Source organism: Haemaphysalis longicornis, unplaced genomic scaffold, assembly GCF_048455015.1.
Source record: "Haemaphysalis longicornis isolate Haplotype H1 unplaced genomic scaffold, Haemaphysalis longicornis Haplotype H1 scaffold_12, whole genome shotgun sequence".
NCBI classification, from domain to species: domain Eukaryota; kingdom Metazoa; phylum Arthropoda; class Arachnida; order Ixodida; family Ixodidae; genus Haemaphysalis; species Haemaphysalis longicornis.
The window spans coordinates 85,855,299-85,877,839 of NW_027526225.1; the positions used below are offsets into that span (position 1 = coordinate 85,855,299).

The 22,541-nt window shown below is 45.2% G+C and overlaps 1 protein-coding gene across 1 annotated transcript; it reads right to left on the minus strand.

Annotated features, from left to right (window-relative positions):
* Positions 1-1,631: 1,631 nt before the first annotated feature.
* LOC144162918 (chymotrypsin B-like) lies at positions 1,632-20,173 on the minus strand. The gene is made up of 9 exons (XM_077693644.1): positions 20,096-20,173; positions 17,835-17,976; positions 16,827-16,940; positions 15,462-15,592; positions 13,918-14,018; positions 6,987-7,089; positions 6,087-6,249; positions 2,647-2,798; positions 1,632-1,963 (listed from the first exon to the last, which is right to left on the minus strand). Exons 2-9 carry the CDS (start codon positions 17,902-17,904, stop codon positions 1,778-1,780), a joined length of 1,020 nt encoding a protein of 339 aa, XP_077549770.1. The 5' UTR covers positions 17,905-17,976; positions 20,096-20,173; the 3' UTR covers positions 1,632-1,777.
* Positions 20,174-22,541: the final 2,368 nt, after the last annotated feature.

The following is a 22,541-nucleotide window of genomic DNA, read 5'->3' on the forward strand; positions in this document are numbered from 1 at the left end:
AACTCAAAATGTACTCAGAACTCAAAATGGACTCAAACTCAAAATGGACTCAAACTCAAAATGTACTCAGAACTCAAAATGAGCTCAAACTCAAATTGTACTCAGAACTCAAAATGAACTCAAACTCAAAATGGACTCAAACTCAAAATGTACTCAGAACTCAAAATGGACTCAAACTCAAAGTGTACTCAGAACTCAAAATGGACTCAAACTCAAAATGTACTCAGAACTCAAAATGGACTCAAACTCAAATTGTACTCAGAACTCAAAATGGGCTCAAACTCAAAATGTACTCAGAACTCAAAATGGACTCAAACTCAAAATGTACTCAGAACTCAAAATGGACTCAAACTCAAAATGTACTCAGAACTCAAAATGGACTCAAACTCAAAATGTACTCAGAACTCAAAATGGACTCAAACTCAAAATGTACTCAGAACTCAAAATGGACTCAAACTCAAAATGTACTCAGAACTCAAAATGGACTCAAACTCAATCGGACTCAAACTCAGTCGTGATCACTCGGCTCAAACTCACTCAAGCTCAAACTCACCATGCCACACTAGTCGCGCGCTCACTCAAACTCAAACTCACGCGTGACTTTGAGTACAAATGAGTCTGAGTGAGTGGACTCATGAGTGAGTTTGCCGACCTCTGCCCCCGGAGACCTTTGTGGCGCCGCCCGCGCGGAAGCCCGGGCCGAGGCATCGTCGCGAGGACGACAGTATAGTCGGGGTGGGGGTGCCCTGCGTCGCACTTGAACCCACCTCCGCAGGATATTTATTTCTCAATAAAGTCATTTTCTCTCTCTCTCTCTCCACACAATAGTCAGTTGCAACGTTGTATGTGAGTTTGTAATTGGTAATAGGAGTAACGAATTGGTTTGCAGACCCTGCCATACTAGATGGTATATATTGGTGCTATAGGGTGCCAGCAGTATTCACAAGACATGAGGTCTAACATTTGGCGTGCATGGCGGAGGGATTGGGAGGGAGGGTAAGGGGGTAAGAGAAATGTGGTAATGGGGTAAGAGTAAGGGGGCAAGGGTGAGGGGGAGCAGTTTTTAAAGCCTATTTTTGTAACGTTTTACTGAATAAAAATAATCATGCACCCCTCCGCCTCGTCGCTCCAAATTCTCGCCCTTAGTCGAGCCGAGTCAACGCTCATCCCAGGCTCGACTGAGAGCGTTGCTCTGCCCGTTTTGCTGTCATGCTGTAAGCACACCGTAATTCTGTATCATCGCTCTTCTCTTCTCGCCAAGGAATAAACAATTTAGGTTTTGCTTTTGGCTCTGCCTCGTCGAAACGAAGGCAAGTGTTCTGCAAGACGCCCATTCACCACGCTACTACTACATGACGGAGGTCGGTTCCGGGACGCCGTTGCCAATGTAACACCACATACATTTTGTATTCCTTGTTTGTTTAGAATAAATGCTTTCTTGCAACGGTACTGTCTCCGGTAGCTCAAAACGGCTTCAAAGACGCGACACAAACACCCCCCCCACCCCCAAGATAAAAATCAGCGTCATAATACCGGTCGAGGTTCCCATACTGAATCATATCGAGTCAGATCGCTCCAAGCGAATTCAGGCCGCTTGCACGGAAACAGACCAGACGAGTAGTAAAATCGTATTCTTGTGCACCAGAGAAAGCGTTCCGCTTTAATAGGGTGTGTCTATATACATCTGTAGCGCACTACTAGCGGTGAGTTCGAACTTGGCGTCAACCCTCTGTTGGGAGCGAGGCGCTCCGTACGCGGGCGTCCCGGTGAAAACCCTTCAGAATCTGCGCAGTGCACCGTCTATCCAGGCTCGGTTGGCGATGGTGGAACTCCATATGGTGCCCGTGCCCATTCCACACAGGGCGTGCGTTGACGTCAGGTGCGTGCCCTGGCTTGTCATGCCCGCCAGGGTCCAGTCGGAAGACGAGCCGATCTGGCAGACGAGGGGTCCTCCGCTGTCACCCTGCGGGAGTACAAAGACGAGGGCCAAAGATGGACGGGTGAGATATCCACAAATTATCTCGAATTTCCATAAAAAAGCAGCTGCTCTTCCAAGTATCCAAACAAGTTTACTCTAGAGAAGGAAAATATACTTAACACTACAGTCGAACACCGATACAGTCGAACACAGTCGAACACAGACTCGGCCTGGGAAAAATTCTGTATACTTAAAACAGCGCGAGTGACCCAGAACCGACTCCAACTGCTTAGTGTGGTAATGTATCTATCTACCTTTGTTTGGCATTCTCCTTTTCTCTGCAGCATCTTGTATTGAATTTTCTTTTTAGCATTTCCTTAAATCTCATTTTCAACGTTTTTTTTTCTTTTCTCTCTCACTGCATTTTCCGGAATGTCTACACTCAGCTACGTCACTCTAACCATCCCAATCTGCCGTAGCAAGCCCTGCCTCCAGCACGGCTTACTTCACCAGTTCATGTTAAAGATCTCTCTCTCGCTCTCTCTCTGTCTGTCTGTCTGTCTGTCTGTCTGTCTGTCTGTCTGTCTGTCTGTCTGTCTCTCTCTCTCTCTCTCTCTCTCTCTCTCTCTCTCTCTCTCTCTCTCTCTCTCTCTCAGGTAACTACAAACTGCAACATACGAGCCAGCCCCTTGAAGCCGAAATATCGTTAGCAGAGCAGATGGGCTCACGTGGCAGGGTCCGGAAGAGTCCTCGTCATCCGTAGCGCACACCATCTCGCTTCCGCGCAGGGTCGGCTGGAAGCTGAGGATGTTGCTGCAGCTTTGGTCGAAATCACGCACGGTCAGGCGAGTCTGTTTCAGCAGGAACGAACCGCCAGTGCCTGCGCGTACGTGTGATTCGCATTACACAAACGAGATCTCGGTTGTAATTTTTTTTTTCGAATCAAGCTATATTAAAGGGGTCATGAAGACAAAATACCGATCTGTTGAATTTGAAAGAACTAGCTTTTGGTGGTAGCTCACTCAGTTCCATTCGAGCAGCAAGAGGCGTTTTTCTAACAAAAGAATCAAATCCCCGTTTCCAAGAGAAAGGTGGTTAAAACTTTCTCCCATGCAACGTGAGTCACAGTCAAAGTCCAAAATCCGAACTGCCTCGACCATGTCGGAGTGGTGCGATCGGATAGTCGTCGGCTTCATAACGCGAGGAACCATGGTTCGATTCTTGCCACGCGAAGCGTTTTGATGAGACATGAAACGTTATCAGTGAGGCATACAAAGATTTTTCGCCGCGTATCTGCTCCTTTCGTTGCAAATGTGGACAAAAGACGATATCTCTAGTCGACATTTGCCAAGTAAATGCCTCCCTTCGCATTTCCGCTCACCTCTAATGCTGTTCCTCTTCCGTCGCGCTCTTTCCAAAGTAAACGCGCTAGAGGTTTGTTCGAGTCAATTTAAATTTACCGCGTTCCACTGCTCCAGTCCGGGTGCCGCGATGCCAGCGCTGCCGCACGGCGGAGACGCGAGTGAGTCGAGGCGCCCTACTTCAACGTTTATAGAACCGCGTTGCCCTACTCCACGTGCGTTCCAAACAGAACGTAGAACCTATCAAGTGGAACCTTTCGTTATTGTTGCGGTTTCATGTCTTAAAATTCCGCCAGGATGCTATAGTGGCGCGGGCGACAGCAGGCGACGATTTTCTGCAGTTGATGTAGAATTTCATTTCATATCGCAAAAACCAAGCATCCATGAATTTTAATAAAGGGACACTGTATGCATCACTTATATATTAATTTACGGACTCATTTTTGCGTAATCTCTTGTTCTTGTTCAACAATGTTGACAAGTATGAACATTGACACCGGACTCAGGCGTTTAGATTTGGCGGTGAGTATATAAGACTTTTACGCAGATCTCGTTTCACTTTGGCCGGGTTGCTGAATAGAGTCACAGACAGACAGACAGACAGACAAACGGACATACAGACAAACCAAAATTTCTGGGTTTAAGAAGCCCAAGGTAGACTATTGTCTTTAAAAACCGCAAGAAATGTCGATAAACGTTCAAATTTCGCGCTACCGTGACGCAACATTGGCAGGAGTGACGTAATATGAACCAGCAAAAACAATTATCAAGTGTTTTAACTGCATGTTAGCATTCAGATGACACGAGCTAACGGAGCTAGAGGCCCCACTACATTCGCCCAGTCATGCTTCTTAGTCCTGGCTTAGGTAGGCTGCCACGAATCACACAAACAAGATTCTGTGACGTCGTAGAAAAATCGACGGAACGTAGCCGGGGAGTCGCCACTGCTTCATACGTTTTCTCTATTATCTCTATTGTTTGTTCGATGTTTGCGATAAACTTCGTATCGTTGTTATCGGGACAAACGAGTCTTTCTAATGAACCAAGCGTGTATTTTGTCTTCATGGCCGCTTAACGGAAGAGGGAACGTACCTATGAGGCATAACGCCGAAGTTAAGCGATTAGATATTGTTATAATAACCCATGTTTTTATTGATTAAAACCTGTTGATATAATTACAACCACAGCCAAGTTATTCAAAACTCTTAAACAGCTTGTACTCGAGATATGCGTGGCCTGATTCCCACATATACCGTATTTACTCGATTCTAAGCACCCCCCCCCCGCCGTTTTTTTTTTTTTTAGAATCGCGATACCCAAAATGAGGGGGGTGCTTAGATGCAAAAAACAAAAAGACCCTTCCCCCCGCCATTTTTTTTTCGCAGCCGTACCTCTACGAGTCTGGGAGGAAGGAATAATGTTTTATTTGGCAAACATTAGAGAAAATAGGTACAGATAGGGAACCCACCGCTTACGTCTGACACTCAATCACCTTCACTACCACTCGAGTCCATTGTCGCTTGGGCCACCGCTTTGAGTATCCCCTAGCAGGTCGTCTTCTGTTCCGTTGAAGTGGTTTGTAATTGAAAACTTTATAAATTACTTGGACGCATTGTCAACTCGGGCCAGCTCCCACACGTCTGAAGTCCACCTTGCGCTGGTTACTCAGAAAAGGGGGTGCTTACATTCGCATGCGAACTTTTTTTTCCAGTTTTTCTTCCAGAAAGTAGGAGAGGGTACGTAGAATAGCGAAAATACGGTATATTTGCCGCCATCCCTTGTTCCCCAAGACTGAAAACAAAACCCAGGACCCACTGTTTATTGAGACCTGTATCTGGCTTAAAGCGACACCGTGTAGATAAGAAGGATGCAACTAGTAGAGACACCATTTATTTGAGCCTCCGAAAGGTGACGCCTGTCTAGCGCTAAACGTGGTCACTCACACCAGCCTTGTGGCCTCCTATCTAGAGATGGAAGCTTTCATAAAATTTTGAGGGGGGTGAAAAAAGAAGTTTTTTATGTTTTTTTCTTAGAAAACTAAAACAATTTGAAAAAAAAAATGATTCCACACATATCTGTTAAAACTTTGACATACTCCTTAAGGCGGAACCCTTAAACGTCTTATCAAACACGAAAAGGGACCGTAGTTGCTGGCGAATATACGAATGAAACCAAATTATGGCCGCTGTAAAAATAAAGATGTAAAAAACATATATTAAATCTTATTTGGGTTCAACTGCGATTGGAACCCGGGTCGCGAAGAGCCGCAGCGAAGTGTGGTAACTACAGCACTAATCATGTACCGTGCCGGGATGGAACAACAATTATCCGGACGCCTGCCGCATGAGAGGTGAACGTGACCGCACCGCAAACACGATGGAGGAGTGAAGAAGTCTTCAATGATAGCTGGTTTTTGCCTTCAAATCACTTAATAGACTTAAGTGCCTGATATTTTTTTTTTCGTTTACTCTGAAAGAAATATAATTCTTTCATGCTGCATCACAAAAACCCCAGAAGAGCCTTCGCTGTCAAAATCTGCGCACGATTTCACGTCAAGACATAGATTTCACAAAGCATTTCCCTCTCTGCAGACTGGTCGCATCAAAACGAATTTCCCGGAGAAGCTCTGTGCTTTTTTTTTCAATGTTACCCTAGTTTCAGAAAACGAAAAAAAAAACCCTGTTTTGTATGCTTTTTTGTTCAACCGCTCACATCTCTACTCCCAGCGGCGACTCAAGCACGATTCATTCTTCACTCGAAGGGGTTGCCCTGATATACGCTGATAAAAGTCCAGCTCTGCAGCTTACCCCGAGTGGTTCCCCAGCCCGTGGTGTAGCAGGTAGTGCCCGAGGGAAGCGTCTCTCCTGGTCCGGGCAGGCAGACAGGTCGCACGTGGTCCGTGAAGTTCACCGGTAGCGTCAGCTTCAGCACCGCCACGTCGTTGGTCATGTTGCGCCCACCAAGGTACCACTGCGGGCGAGGCAATCGCGGACATGTCTCTCGTTCGTTCGCTCGTCTGCTCTGTACTTGTCACAAAATCCGTTACTTCTCTGGCTATCAACACTTTTAATTCAATTTTTCACTGCATTTTATTGAAACGTTTCACTGTCAACAAATCTTTTATCTCCCAAAACTAGGAGCGAAGACTATCTGTGGTGGGTAATCTAGGCTAAAGCATATCCCTCCCGTAGTAATAATAAAGGTTTTTCATAGTGGGAAGGTGAAATAAAACAGCGAAACCATGCTAAAACCAAGTTTTAGTTCTAAAAACTAAAGATCTTGTGGACTAAAAACCAAAATCAAGTTTTAGTTTTTAGAACTAAAACTTGGTTTTGGTTTTAAGCTAAAAACTTGGTCTTAGTTTTAAGCTAAAACTTGGTTTTAGTTTTTAGTTCACAAAATCTTTCGTTTTTAGAACTAAAACTTGGATTTAGTTTTTAAAACTAAAACTTGGTTTTAGATTTTGGAACTAAGGCTTGGTTTAGTTTTTAGTCCGCAAAATCTTGCGTAAGTACGATACCGCTGCTTAGTGAACCTTGGGCTTCCTTCTGCATCTTTCAACTTGGCTGAGTTTATATCGCGCTTTCAACTTAACATTTTCGAGAAGTCAACCGTAACAGCTCATCCAGTTTTGGAAAGCTTCTGTGGCCTTCTCGCATTTCATTCGCTGTATGTTACGAAGCAAATGGTGGCTAAAAAGCACCTACGTTGTGCCTTGCGATGATATCCACGCTGCGAATCTGAATCCCCGCCTCGTCTTCAATGATGTTGTGGCTGCCGAACTTCACCACCAATTCCTCCGGACGCTTACTGCAGAGGCGAATAAATGCGATAGTGCGGCAGATGACTAAACGGGAATATGGAAAGCGCTTACGCTGTACCCTTTCTGCAGTGAGACTTCTTAGAGCGGCTGCGAAAACAAAATAGAACTTCGTTCAGACCAACCTTTGGTTGGTTATCTCAGCTGAACCCTTAGCTTCATTCCCGCCATGAAAGAAGTTTTTTGAGCGAAAAAAAATGCAAGAAATATTACAAAACATTCATATTTCGCACCACATCGACATAATATGGAAAAAGAGTGACGTTGTATGGGCCAGAACTAAAAACAGTTATAAGTGTGTTAACTGCACGTTACTCGCGCAATGTGATCAAACGGAACTAGAAGCCCCAATAAAATCGACCCTTGGTGCTGGCTTAGGTCGGCCGCCGCCAGTCACACAGACAAGACTGTATGACGTCACAGAAAAATCGCCGCAAAGTGGCGGGGGAGTCGCCACTGATTTATTAGTTTTCTCATTTATTTAGAATATTTACTTGAAATTTGCAATAAAATTGGTATAATTGTTAACGGGACAGCACAGTATTAAAGCAAAGCTTTACTACTTTCGTCCAGCGCTTTCGTGGAGGATGCGCAAATTAGCCTTTTGACAAGAGACACACCCCCGGTGACACGCCCCTCAAAACGCACCGCGTAATCCCCCGGGCCTGCTGCCCGCGCTGCGCGCAAGGCCCCGTTTTCAGTCGTCCTGCTCACGTAGCGGCGGCGGCCGCGACGGGAGAGGCCACTCAACTGATCGGCAGCCGACCAAACCCGCAGCCTCCCACGCATGTGCCGCTGTGTCGTCTCTGGCTATGCGACTCATCTTGCACCACGTTCGCCGTGAAAGAGGAACGCCGCGTTCGCCGAGAAAGAAAGTGAGGCTGGGCCTCCTCCTGTGAGCGTTGCACGGGACTGAGTGGTTTTGAGCCGTGGTCGGCAATGCAGTTGCATCAACGGTTAACCAAGGGAAACCAAGACCTAACCAGACTAAGCCAAGCGTTTGCTTTACATATCCAAAGTTGGCTGAGCTAAGCCGCAACCATTTTGTTTAATGAACCATCCTTCAGCGTGTCAGCATTTTGATTTGGGCCACTGTCATCACCTTAGGTTGCTGGACGTATGAGAACGACCACGTCTGCATCCAAGCTACACTCTAGGGAGCGATCTAAGGCTGCGAAGGTTCCTTAGTTTCGCTGCTACAGAGACGCCCTGCATTGCCAAAACGGAATCATTTGTTCATTGCCTGGTGCGTCACTTGTTAACGCTAGCCTCAGAGCGCTCCTGGCGGTATGGCGCGTATTGTTTCCTTTAACAGGAGAATTTGAAGAGTTTTGAAATTTGATGGAAAAACAACTGAGTGATGAGTTGAATTCTTTGAAGGCTCCCGCTATGATGAGTTCCAGTTGATTTAAAAAAGCTGCAAGTGATTTTTTCTTTATAAATCTGTCCAGTTTATAAGCGATGAACTTGTTGCCGCTCGAGATTGATTGATTGATTGATTGATTGATTGATTGATTGATTGATTGATTGATTGATTGATTGATTGATTGATTGATTGATTGATTGATTGATTGATTGATTGATTGATTGATTGATTGATGAGGCGCGCCGTAGTGGAGGGCTCCGGGTTAATTTTGAACACCTGGGGATCTGTGACGTTGCGCCGTAATGATGAACACACGGGGGGCGTTTTCGGTTTTCGCCACTATCAGAAAAGCGGCCGCCGCGGCCGGGAATCGAACCCGCGTCCTTGGGCTCAGCATAGTGGTAAAAACTCGAACCTGGTTGTAAAAACCAATGAACTATCGCAAAAAATAAAGCTCTCGAACGCAAGGGTGCTCAAATCGACCAGCACTCGCCTGCGAAATGCCGTGAACTCGAAGTTGTTACCGCGACTAAAGACGAGGATTGCCACGGGATTAAAACCTGCTCGGAAATGAGATCGAGCGTCCGCCGAAAAAAAGAGGACATAGACGCTGCCCACACAGTGCCTGCACGAAAGGTGAACGAAGTGTACAGTCGAACCTCGTTATAACGAAGTTGCATCGTGACAGCAGATTAGTTCGTTATATCCGATATGCGTTGTAACCGTATAGGTAAAAATCGGCTCTAACATATCGACAATCTGGCTCGTGTAAAAATAATTGATACAAAAATGCATTTTTTAAGGCTTCGAACCCACTAAAAACAAGGTAACCCTCACATTTCTCCTTGTTGCATTTCAAGCTGAATGAGCCGGAACATGAGTACGTGAAATTACAACACAACAAAGTTCACTTGACAAAACAGGCCTGCGTCCTTATTTATTTGACGAAGGATGTGGTCTTCATCTGGTGGCTGCTCACAGCACGGAGCAGGGTGAAGTTCGTCCACGAACAAAAGGGCCTTTATACTTCTGTAGTTTCGGATACCACAGGGTTTTTCCAAGTAGTTTCTCGGCCTTCTGGCCAAATATTTCTTAGTTATATCCGGTATCGCGCGCGGCTCTCACGGTTTCAGTTTCGTTATAAAAGAATAAGTGTCATAAAAATAAAGCGCAACCAACCAAAGTTTGTATTTACTTCGGTATAGCCCATAATTCACTGTATCATTGTTCGTTATAACGACGTTCAACTATGATGGTCAGATTGTGCTCTCGTGACAAGCGATCTGAATTTCTTGCTAAAGTCCGCACAATCCGCCCAACTATAACGCGTATCGAATTCCCCGAAACACAACAAAGGCCAGTTTACGTCAATGAGCATCTAACGGCTGAAAAGGAGTTTCCTTTTTTTCTGAGGCACTTGCTCTTCAGAGGCTTTATCTGTGGACCGAGAATGAGGTAATCAAGGAGAGGCAATCTACAGTGGCTGCATTTTTTGCATCGTTTGTGAAAACGACCTAGTGTCTTTTCGTCACAGTTCGTAATCAGTCGACTCTGTAGCTTGCGTTATGGCTTATCTAACCCTAAAGAGGCTGAATCAACATTATCTCGTTCTAACGGGTTTCCTCTTCTCCACTTAATGCTCGCAGCTTGCGTAAAAACTAAGATATCGCTGCTTTTCTCGAATCTTTTAATCACTCATTCTCGGAAGCCTGCTTCTCTGAAACGTTGCTTCTCCTGCCGATAACAATTTGTATGACGTACCAGGATTTTCATGGGATTACGGCTACCGGTCGAACGCCCCTTTTGGTAGCGCCGCTAACTGTGTACGAAACGATATTATATACCGTAAAAAGCACGACCTAAACATTAATGTGGCAAACTATGAATGAGTATAGGTTGAACTTGATTCCATTTATCCATCTCGCCATCATAACAAAACTGTTTTGGGGTGTATTTATCGGTCCCCTTTTTCTTGCGTGTTTTCTGATGAAACACGATTCTGCCGTGTTTCATCGCTCGTTCTTGATATTTTGTACTTGGAAAAAACAACCAGATTTCAATTTTAATCTACAAAAAAAAGGTGATTTCAATGTCAGTGTATTTGATCCTAGTTGTTATTGCACCTTGGATTACATTTTTTTGCAGTTACGAATTGCAGTCATTGGTATCTGTTTCAAACCGCTGTCCTGGTCATGATTATCAAACAATGTTACACCACCATCTTTCAAATTTGCTAAGTTCCCATAATGTTGGTGTCATTGAAACTGATTGATTGATTGATTGATTGATTGATTGATTGATTGATTGATTGATTGATTGATTGATTGATTGATTGATTGATTGATTGATTGATTGATTGATTGATTGATTGATTGATTGATTGATTGATTGATTGATTGATTGATTGATTGATTGATTGATTGATTGATTGATTGATTGATTGATTGATTGATTGATTGATTGATTGATTGATTGATTGATTGATTGATTGATTGATTGATTGATTGTACTGTTTAACGCGCCGACGCAATGCCGCGATGAGGCGCGCCGAAGTGGAGGGCTCCGGATTAATTTAGGCCACCTGGGGATCTTTGACGTGCGCCGAAATCTCGTACACACGGGCGTTTTTGCTTTTCGCCTCCACCAGAAAAGTGTCCGTGGCGGCCGGGAAACGAACCCGCGTCCTCATGCCAAGCAGCCCAACGCCTTACCCGCTGAGCCACCGCGGCCGGTGTGTCATTGAAACTTCCCTTACAGATCATTATCTTATATCTTAGTATTTCAGCACTCAAATCATACCGTTCTCAAATCCTCAGCCTAACCGTGTTTTTGCGAAGGAAACATTCGCTGACATTGTCTCGAATTTTTCGTTCCTCTAACCCTGACGAGGCTCCAGATGAGTTACTAAACGGTGATTGCGCCAATTAATGAGACAACCACCTCCTGTTCTTCTGAAAGAAAATATAGCTTTGTCCATTCTCCATGGCTTGCTAATTGTCTTCTGCACTCGTTCTGTAAAAAAAGACTACAGGTATAATAGAAACTGAGCGCCAACCTTTCAATGAAAGGCTGAAGAAACGAAGAAACAATATCGTTTCTATTCTAATCGACTATCTACAGTATAAAAAATAACACGCCTTTATTTCGAAAAACAAATTGAGCAGTCTAACAACAACACGAACAAAAAGTGGCAGCCTCTCCATGACTTTCTAAATGTAAATAAACGTTGAAATATTGTATTATCCTTACCTTAAAATAGCTCTGTTATTACCGACTCTGTCGGTATCTCTACTGCCTTTCGTGACTATGTTTCCAAGATTTCGTGCAACGCTAATTCATCTCATGATATCACTCTTAATCAGAGATGCCCACAATCATTCTTTGTTCGTCCAGCCCGCCCCGGCGAAATCTTATCGATAATTTTCATGTTAGAGAGTACGTGTCCTGCCCTTGATGGCAAGTACAGCAAGCACATTAAGTTGGTTAGCCCGATTATTTCTGCAGCACATTCTCGGCCGTATTTTCAACCTTGTCTTTAAAAAATGCGCTTTTGCTTCGCAACTGAAGAGTACTAAGGTTATACCGATTTTTTAAAAAAAGGCGACCCCTTCCTCCCCGAAAATTATCGGCCCATTGTATTTCTTCTGTTTTTTTCACAAAATTTTAGAAAAATTACTGGAGCTTCAAAAGGCCAAATACTTTACAAATTTTGTATTCAGGCTCCTTGCCAAATTGGCTTCAAGGAAGGGACATCTATTGACCTTGCCATAGCTTATTTCACTACTATGGTAAGGCCTGTGGTCGATCGTGGGGACATACTGATGCTGTTTTAATCAACTTCAGCAAAAGCTTTCTAGATAATTGATCATCACATCTTGTTTATAAAATACAATCTTATGGTATCTCAGGACCGCCATTATTGCTCCGAAAAAGTTTCTTGCGTAATAGATTCCAAGTTGTTAACGTAAATAACTACACTTCTAACCCTTTTATCGTTAACAAAGGTGTCCCGCAGCGCTCCATTTTGGGCCCCTTATTATTTTCCATTTACATACATTTTACATCATACCGGCCATTCACTTAGTGTCCCGTTATCGTACCAGAACTGTTACTCTTCCTGGCTCTCTTTTACCCGTGCCGCCATCGAAGATTGCAAAGACCTTTCCTGCGCCATTGTTTGAAACACCTGCCCAACAACTATTAGAGGAAATGTTACATATCACGTTTTTGCTGAATTAAACTAATGTGTTCAAATGTATTTTTCTCTGCGTATCCAGCTTTTCCATAATACCCGCCCAGTGGAGTCCTTAAGGAAATAAAATGAATGAAATGAAACATTAATAATCTGCCATCGTACCTTTATCACTAGAGTTGCTCTTTATACGCAGATGATACCACTATTGCATCTTCGTATCGTAATCAACGTACTCTCATGTGCAATTTTTAGAATGACTTGTTAGACTTTCACGAATGGTGCTATATAAAAAACTGTTTTTGTTTTGTTTCACTCTCATCAATACACCCATTGCTCGTCTCTTATTCATACATTAACGCAGACTGCATTCCGTCACGTGACCATGGGCACATGTCTCTTTTTGGTATTATTGCGGATAACCTTCTCAAATTTTCTACCATGCGAATTCAATTTGAAAGAAACGTTTCATATGGGATGGGTGCTCTATACTTTCAGTTAGCTCCTACTTTGTTTTACCAACATTAGCAACTATGTATCACGCGTTCCACCATCGATCCACCAGTTCGCAGACCTGGTGGATCTAGGAGTCATTAGCTGGGTAATGCATCAATACCACCATCATCATCGTCTATCCTCAAATTCACAGAACGTGAACGACAGCCCCCTGCCCTAGATAATTGGGAGTTTTAGCATAGCCGGCAGGTGCCGGGACCCGACTGGGCATGTGCGCATTTGTTCCGCGGGGACAGTCATCCATGCCTCGTGAGCCCGCGCATTCGTTGCGGTGAGGGGTAACCTGCTCCCCGTCCCCGCGCATGCATGCGGAGTCGGATCCCGGTAACCCGCCGCCGTATCGCTAGCGTCCGCTAGTCGCTATATCAAAACTCTCTAATGAGAGACCGTTATCAACCGCCCAGTAACCAAAGTATTCATAAATGTAAGGCGTCCATGATGACGTCATCGGAACAAAATATGCCGCACCATCACTTTTTTTTTAACAGCGTAGCTGTGTAAGCTTTAGATATGTCCAAAGATTGACATTGAGATTGTACCAACCAAAGTTCGTATTTAGTTCGCTATAGCCGATAATTCGCTATATCAGTGTTCGTTATAACGAGGTTCAACTGTACATGCATCCCAGGGATGAGTTTTCGCTAGATCCAAGCATACGCCAACATTACATGACGCAATTTGTAGGTAAGCACGCACGTCCCGACGAATAATAGTGATAATAGCAATCGCACGACGTTCTCTTACCCAGCGACGCAGTGAGCGGCCGTAATAAGCAGGTCGTTACGGAGCAAGGCCCCTCCGCAGAAGTGGGCCGCCGGGAAGGTGCCGCTCAGCTGAATGCTCGGCTGCGGAAGAAACAACGAAGAAGCGGACTCCTCAGAGCCGCCCGTGCATCACACACCCCAGCGTTCTTGAAAACAGCGCGCCAGCTGCCTTTTAAGCGAAGTTTATGACTCCAGGCACAGCCCCGGAAAACGCCTGGTAGCGTCCCTCTGCCCTTCAAGCTCAGGCTAGGTCAAGCAAGGGCATCGTACCCGTGCGGTTTAGCGGCGCCGATGGAAGCGGTGTAGAAATGCTTCGAAAAGCACTTTGCGAAGGACGAAAACGAAACGGCATGCAATTGAAGCTTCTCGTGACACCTAATAGGTGGAATTGGTCAATTTTTTTCACTCCGTAACACTGGGCGGCTGGTGCTGGGGAAACGTGACAAACGATAACTAACCTGACCCACGGATGTGATAACGCGATCGCGCTTGTCAGACTATAGACGTTTGGTATGCGTACTGCCATGCTCCATGATAGAGCGACCTTGTCTCAATTCTCGCGACGCAAGAGCTTAACAAACACATGCCAGTTAACTCGACGCATCTTTACATTTTGGCTTTTGCAGAGCAGTCTGGGACGAACTACAAACGCTGCTCTAGAAACGTTCACTAGAAACGTTGCCCAGGGAGAGCAGTATCAGCCAAACTCAGCGACGTAGAGAAAGGGAGCAAACGGTCTTTTATGAAGCTGGCGATGTCAGCTGAGCTACGTTACCTGGCTGGCTACGCCAAACGAACGCGGTGTCGATGATGATTATAATGATGATGAGGTGCCCATATGCTTTTTACTATTTACGGGGTCTGACCAATACTTGTGTCCTTTAGGTGCGCCAGTAACGTATATTCCAGCGGTAGCAAGCGGTGTCGATGCGAGACGCTTTAGAGCTCTAATTTAACGAATCCTGTTAACACCTTGAGCGGCCGCTTACATTAGTCAATAACGAGAGACCGTCGTATCAATGTGCACTATATACTATGTAATGCCCTTCTCTCCATTTGGTATTAGTTGCATGCTAGAGCGAAGCCTTAGCTGGATCTTGTTAGCTATTTCCGGCGAGGGGACACATCCGCCACTGATAGCGTCATAACGTCACAGCTGTAAACAATTGGTCAGGCTGAGCACTTGTACACCTTGTTACAACGTGTAAAACGTGAAACGCGCGCACAGACGGCCCAGCCGGCACGCGATCCACGGCGAGACTGAGCGACCAAGCGCCGCCGAAGCAACCGCTAAGCCCTCGCCCAGTCACGTGGTACCGCAGTGGAAGGGTCCTGAGCGAGCGCAGCCGCTACGCCTCTCCGCAGCGGATAGCGCGGCGTGACGTCACACATGCTACACTTGCGCTCCGGCGGCTCAAGGTCACGGCGACGCGATGAATGACCTTGCGAAATGGCCTAATAGAGCTTTCGCTCTAAAAAGCCAACAGGCCGATGAGAGCTAGCCGGTGCGGGCGGAAGAGTTACCTGCCAGGGCCAGCTGTGAGGCACGGCCTCCCGGCCCCCCACGATGCGGTCCCCATTCTCCGTTGCTGGCTCAACAACGGGGCTTCCGCAGGGGACGTCGGTTACCAGGTTTGGCCGATACAGGGGTACGTCTGCAGGGAAGAACAGGCGAACGAAACACCGTTAACTTCTGCCACTCCTATGCCCATCCCGCGCATCAGTAGTCGTTTAGTGTCCGCCGCAGGATTATTCTTTCTCCCATCGACCGGCGAATTCTGGCCTGTCTTAATTATCTACCCAAATAGTTACGCCTTCCTCTTTGTAGCCGCTGTAAGATATTTTAAATTGTCAGCATTAAAATGGTCGTACGAATGAAAACCCCAATGTCGGCTTGTGTACGCCCCTCTGAGACGGAGGCGATAAAAGAGGAAAGGTGGCGGCGAGAGCACCGTCTATGCTGACCAGAGCGGTTTGGCAAAAGTGGAGTCAAGTGATGACTATAACTACCCCCCCCCCTTTAAAAACAACCCCATATGTAACTCCTGCTTCGAAATGTGCGAAGTCTGCCCTCAAATGCGTTATCGTTCCACATAATATCCCGGCACTTCTGTTAGTTCCTGAAATGACGGGGTGAATTGAAGTATTTTGGGTAGAAACTTTGGAAAATGATATCTTTAGCAATTCGCAAGCCATATTCTCGAAATCTTTCACTGTGCTGTTTTCTTTCAAAATCTGCCTCCAGTTTTCCGATATAAACATGATCATTAAAACTCGGATTATAACAGTAAATTTATATAAATAATCATTCACAAGTGTGTACTTTTTTGCAAATAACTTTCGCCAAAACCTCTAGGAGTATACATACCATCAAAAGCGGTATCTGTGTTACGGTCGTACCTTTCTCCTAAATTTTGGTGGTCGGTTAAACCAAATCGCCCTGTAAATAAATAGTTACGCGTACACTAAAAATCCCGGAACATCTCCACTAACGTGAAGCCTGGGAAGGTCCGAAGGATGCAGTGCATAAGTGTATTCTTGGTGCCTTGGCGTTTTTGCCAACGGAAATGAAACCGTTGGGTGGTACAGGTATACAGCTTTGCTGTAAAAGTCTATGGTCCTTGAAGCACGAAGCTCTATATAGCTCGAGGCGTAAATGGGTGTCCTGGTGTTTTTTTAGTACGCGTTACTTTCTAGCGCGAGCGTAAAGGAGTTTCCCGGTGTTTTACTGCCATGACTACATGAGACAACGATTAAGACGACGACACAAGACGCAAACAACCCCAGCCCCTAAAGGGCTTGGCCCCTAATAACAAAGTCGGTCTTCAGGAATCTGACATCATACGTTGAACACGATGCTCATAAACCAGTTAAGTAAAACAAACTTACGGCAGAACTCCTCGTCCGTTCCATCGCCACAGTCGAACCTTCCGTCGCACGCCTGGGCAAGTGGAATGCACTCCAAGCTTCCGCACTGGAACTGGCTTCGGTCGCCGCAAATGTCTTGAAACCAAAAAAGCAAAATATTTGTACTGTTTGTATTCCTTGTATCCATGTATTCCTTTGTATTCCTTGTTTGCATTCCTTGTATCCATGTATGTTGCCTGTTCGTATTCTTTGTACCTATGTATGCGGTGCATCACCCGAGAAGGCCCTGTGCTGTTGGTGAGCACTTCAAATAAATAAATAATTACCGACAACTGTTCATGATTGCATGCGGTAATCGCAAAGAGAAAACACAGCGGAAACTGGCTTCATCGAGAAGTTAAACACAAAAAATGATTGACACTCGGCTCTTCTTTCGTGATTATACAGTGAACAAGTTACAAATTAACATTATGTTACATTATTTATTCATTTATTTATTTGTCTGTCTGACTGTCCGTCTGTCTGTCTGTCTGTCTGTCTGTCTGTCTGTCTGTCTGTCTGTCTGTCTGTCTGTTTGTTTGCTTGCTTGCTTGCTTGCTTGCTTGCTTGCTTGCTTGCTTGCTTACTTGTTTGTTTGTTCGCAATACTGCCAGCCCTTTCGGGCTTTAGCAAGGGCGGCAACGGAACAATACACATACACAATATCCAAACAAAGAACAAATCCAGCATCCCTTGAATAAGTGACAAACGTGTCCCGAAGGCCCCACCTCATCAATCGCCCGCGTATTCCGTGGCTTGGCTTATATATATATAGGCAGTACAAGAAAGTTCCCGAGGAGCCCGAAGAAATATTTGAGAAAATGGTTGACTCACGATTAAAAACACAAAAACAGTGGTTTACTGACGTTTCGACTGGAGGACCAGTCTTCATCTGAGTGAAGCTGAAGACTGGTCGGATGACGACTGGTCCTCCAGTCGAAACGTTAGGAAGGGATGGCAAAGTTTTTTTAGTGAATAGGGGCGCCTCACCTTTGCTGTTGGTGGCTGTGAAGCGGATCCGGAAACCGCGGCTATGCCTCAGGCCATTGGTGAGCAGCATAAGGTTCACAACGGGAGAGTTACTCAGGTAAGGCTTGGGTCGCCCGTTTGAGCAGTAGAACCTCGGAGCCACCTGCGGCAACGAAGAAATCGAGAAACTGCAGGCACTCCGCGATAACATATTTTGCAGGTGCACCTTTGCATTCTTGTTTACGTATAGATGGTATCCACTGAAAAGTTTATCTGTCGATTTCTTCGTTTGGCAACACCGGAAACAGACCCGTACATGGCCGAAGCGACACGGACGTGGCTCGGCTTGTGCCCCGGTGCCCGCACGCCGAAAAAAAAAACACCGGTGTGCGTCGTCTGGCTCAACCCGACTCTCAGCGGTGGTGTCAACAGAGATGTTATTAATCTCAGTCACTTTGGAGTCGAGGCATTACTTGGCGTACGGTGGGGTAGAGTGTGGAACGTCCAAGTGGAACGTGTGGGACGTGCTTAGTGGAACGTGTGGAACGTGCTTAGCCCGGACAAGTACCGCCATCCTGCGGAGCCCGACGTAACGAGTGACGGCGCACTCACATGGTTGCCTGCATGCGTGCTTCGCCAGTGGATACAACCTATTCGTTTGTCCCGGAGCATACCCTTGAGACTGGGGCAAATGCAGTAAACACTCAGTATAACGAATTCGCTTTATATAAAACTTCTCTTAATTCGAAAATTTCCGCGGTCCCAACGGCAGTGTAGGGGGAGAGCAAATCAGCACCGATATATTTATTTATTTATTTATTTATTTATTTATTTATTTATTTATTTATTTATTTATTTATTTATTTATTCATTTATTTATTTCTTTAAAACATACGGCAAGCCCATTGAAGGGCCCAAACACGAGGGGCATCACAAGGGAAAAAAAACATTTAGGCACAATACACATGGTACACTGATCAAAATAGTTTGAACAAATACAGGAATGCACCAAAGTTACAAAAATACCAATACACGTGGCACACTGTTGGAAATAGGTTGCACACATACACAAGAATGCATCAAAATCGCAAAACAATGCCATTCAGAATTCCAATTGTTCAAGAGAGTGAATATTGGTCACAGCCGATTCAGTTAGTTTATTTCAATCTGTAATTGTACGCGGGAAATAGGAAAACTTAAAAATGTTAGTTCGAACGCTGTACGGAGTCAAGATTCGAGTACTGCTTATAACGAAGTCAGTTTCCTGCCCCCAGTATTTTTCTACAACGAGGGTTTACTGTATAAAAAATTTGCAGAAATTCAGTATGTATGTATGTGCGTATTGTGGATATGTCGGCATGAATGTATTATGTATGTATGTATGTATGTATGTATGTATGTATGCGTGTATGTGTCTACGTATTATGTATGTATGTTTGTATGTTTGTATGTATGTATGTATGTATGTATGTATGTATGTATGTATGTATGTATGTATGTATGTATGTATGTATGTATGTATGTATGTCAGTCATGGACAAATGAAACGCTATCACGAAAATATGAACGAGAACATACAAATAGCGCGATTTTTTCAATTCAGGTCGCCATGACGTGTCGCTTATTTGCAGTAACAAAGTGGAGAAGTGTGGCTTTCCAAGTATACCAACAGCTCGCAATTAGGTATTGAACCGCCGCGAACTGTATATCTTCAATAATTCGTGTACTGGTTCATATTTTCGTGTTCGCATTCCATTTGCCCATAGCTGTAGTGCGGACATGTGTGTGTGCGCTGTGTGTTTGCAAAGGTAAATGACTGAAAGAAGAACTGTGGTTGATTCCTCTGTCATAGGAACCGGAAAACACGAAAGTGAATCCGCAGCGAAATCTGCAGCTGAGCGTGATTTGCGGGTCAGCGGCTGTCTCGCGGGTGTGCTTGGCGAACGATATCCTGCTCGCGGGTCGCTTCGGCAAAGGTGTACCGGCGTCATTTCCGTGACGGATATGACGTCAGTGAGATTTTGGTGTATCCTATCATAAAACACTTTCGTGTTAAAATATAAAACCCGAAAACGAGCAACCCCAAGTATAACGTACTCCTTTGTACCAAAGGTTGCTTCCCCGCAAGAAGACCCTGTGTGCAGCGGTGCACCCTTTACAAGCCGCTTGCTTCGTTGTACTGGCGTCCTTTCCGTGACGGATATGACATCAGCGAAATCTTGGTGTAACCGGGAATAAGAGACTTTCGTGTTAAAAGAAAAATGTAGTTGAATCACACGTACGTTGGCTGTTCGAACGACGAGGAGGTCGGCCGAGCACTGGGCGCTGGTTTGCAGGTCGAATTCTTCGAAATCCAGGCGGATCCTCTGCGGCAAAAGAACGTGACGACCGTAAGATCGTCAAATAAATTCGCTGACAACTTCCCAACGCGGAAGAAACAAATCAGGCAAACATACATGATTTTTGTTACGTTAGCGCTCGAATATTATAATTATTTTAAATAAAGTACGAAGGTAAAAATCATAACCAGCCTCCTTAGTCTGCTAGTGCCTTGCATTGGTTAGCCGCGCACATGCGCACACAACCACAAAAAAGGACCTCTGAACAGTGTGTCCACACTGTCAACTGTTGGGTATCATACCAAGGGGGGGGGGGGGGGGGGGCGTCTAGATATAAAAGCAAGATTAGGGAGAACTTAGCAGAGAAAAAGGGTTACAAAGCGACCAACAGCAGTAACAAAAAGTTTATACAGAAACAGCTCGTTAATTCGAACTCGGTTAATATAAACTTCCGGTTAATCCGAACTCGCGCCCTTGTCCCGGCACAGCCCTATATATTTCAATGGGAGAAAATTCCTGAGAATTCGAACGCGTCAGTATCCAGAACGGTTCATTCGAACTGGGATCCCCTGGTTTCCATCGCTCCTCGCAGAAGAAGTCGGCCCAGAGTGATTACAATGTGTTTCAAATCCAAACCATACCAAATTTACTAGAGATGCAAAAGAACGAAACAGAAAAAAACAACAGCGTGGCGCGCGCGCGCGACTCTCCTGCACCAGCTTATTTAGCTTCTACAGAGAGCTCCGCGATACCGGCGCCAGGGCTCCGGCGCATGCCATTATTATTTACGAAACATTATTTACAAAACCACCCGTTACAAACGTGTAGTAGCGCCTAATTCGCGATAACGAGTCCAGAGGTGGCTTCTTTGTGTTCTGCCCGCGCTGTGTGACGCGATTTCCATTTGTTCTTGCGCCCGCCGGCTGATTCAAACTCCGCGTAATTCGAACAATTTTATGGTCCCCTTCGAGTTAGAATTAACGAGCATTTGCTGTACTACAAAACAGAAAAGTTCCCCGCATTTCCCCGAGGGGAAGAATGTGAAAGTGCGAATGCACGAGTTGAATTTGCGCGGTTCGGTAATGTTCGCGAAAGAGAGATCACACACACACACAACTACAAAGAAAGAAAGATGCATTTATTCACAGACACCTATTTGTGTTGTCGTTGTACTTGATTGCTAGAGCGGATCTCAGCTTTGAAATTTCGTGTCAGTACTCCTTTAAGCGGGTGCATTAGCCCTTCTCACGCCCGATTCTTGGCCAATCCCCCACGTGGGTATGTGCCATGCACAGACACCTATTTGTGTTGTCGTTGTACTTGATTGCTAGAGCGGATCTCAGCTTTGAAATTTCGTGTCAGTACTCCTTTAAGCGGGTGCATTAGCCCTTCTCACGCCCGATTCCTGGCCAATACCCCACGTGGGTATGTGCCATGTCAGCGGCCAGGCAGCGCGCGCCCATCTCCCCCCGTTGCCAAGGAAGACGAGGAGATTCCTGGCCAATCCCCCACGTGGGTATGTGCCATGTCAGCGGCCAGGCAGCGCGCGCCCATCTCCCCCCCGTTGCCTAGGAAGACGAGGAGCGCGCGCACCCGCAGCTGTTGCTATGTGGACGGACGGCGGTCACCGGAATTCAGGGTCGCTTATAAAGTGCATTCGCACTTAAAAATCTGCTGTTATTCAGAGAATCGTCTGCTAATCTGGAGCATTCGTATGCCGCGGGTCTAGCGTGTGCGCTCTTTGCAGCCAAATATGGCTATGAGTGACGAAAGACGTTGGATAATTTTATTCTTTTTCAGTTTTCTTTTATTTATTCTCCCTAATGATGTATATTTATACCATTACAACGATGATGTGCCTTCACTCCGCTAATTTTATTTTTTTTTCCGAAGATGCTATAGGCGTAAGCGGAGTTGGTCCGTTTACACTGTTTTTTTTTGTTCGTAATGCCAACGTTCTTTAGCGGATTTTTTTTTATTATACTGCTCTCGGGGGGAGATGTATAAGATGCATATTTTTATTTTATCGGATTGTTTTTGCAAAAATTTTATTTTCTCAATGTTTCTTATTTTTGTTTTTCGAAATTCCGTCCGACAAATTGTCACTATTTAGGCTATTATAACGATTACAGGTGCTATCTCCACCAGTTCTGCATTTTTGTGTGGTCTGGCGGGGTACTCAGCAAAGAATGCTACGCCTTATAAGGACCCTGCAACACTATTGATAAACGCTTCCACTTTTTCCTTCGCGTCTGGAAGCACTGCCAAATCTATAGTTATCGCCAGCACGGAGCGGCACTGCGTGATTGCTCGTCGCACCAGATACGCCTTCCATTCCTGCTTTGTTTTTGTGGCTTTATTTTTAAAGTAGCTATCGAAAAGCGTTCAT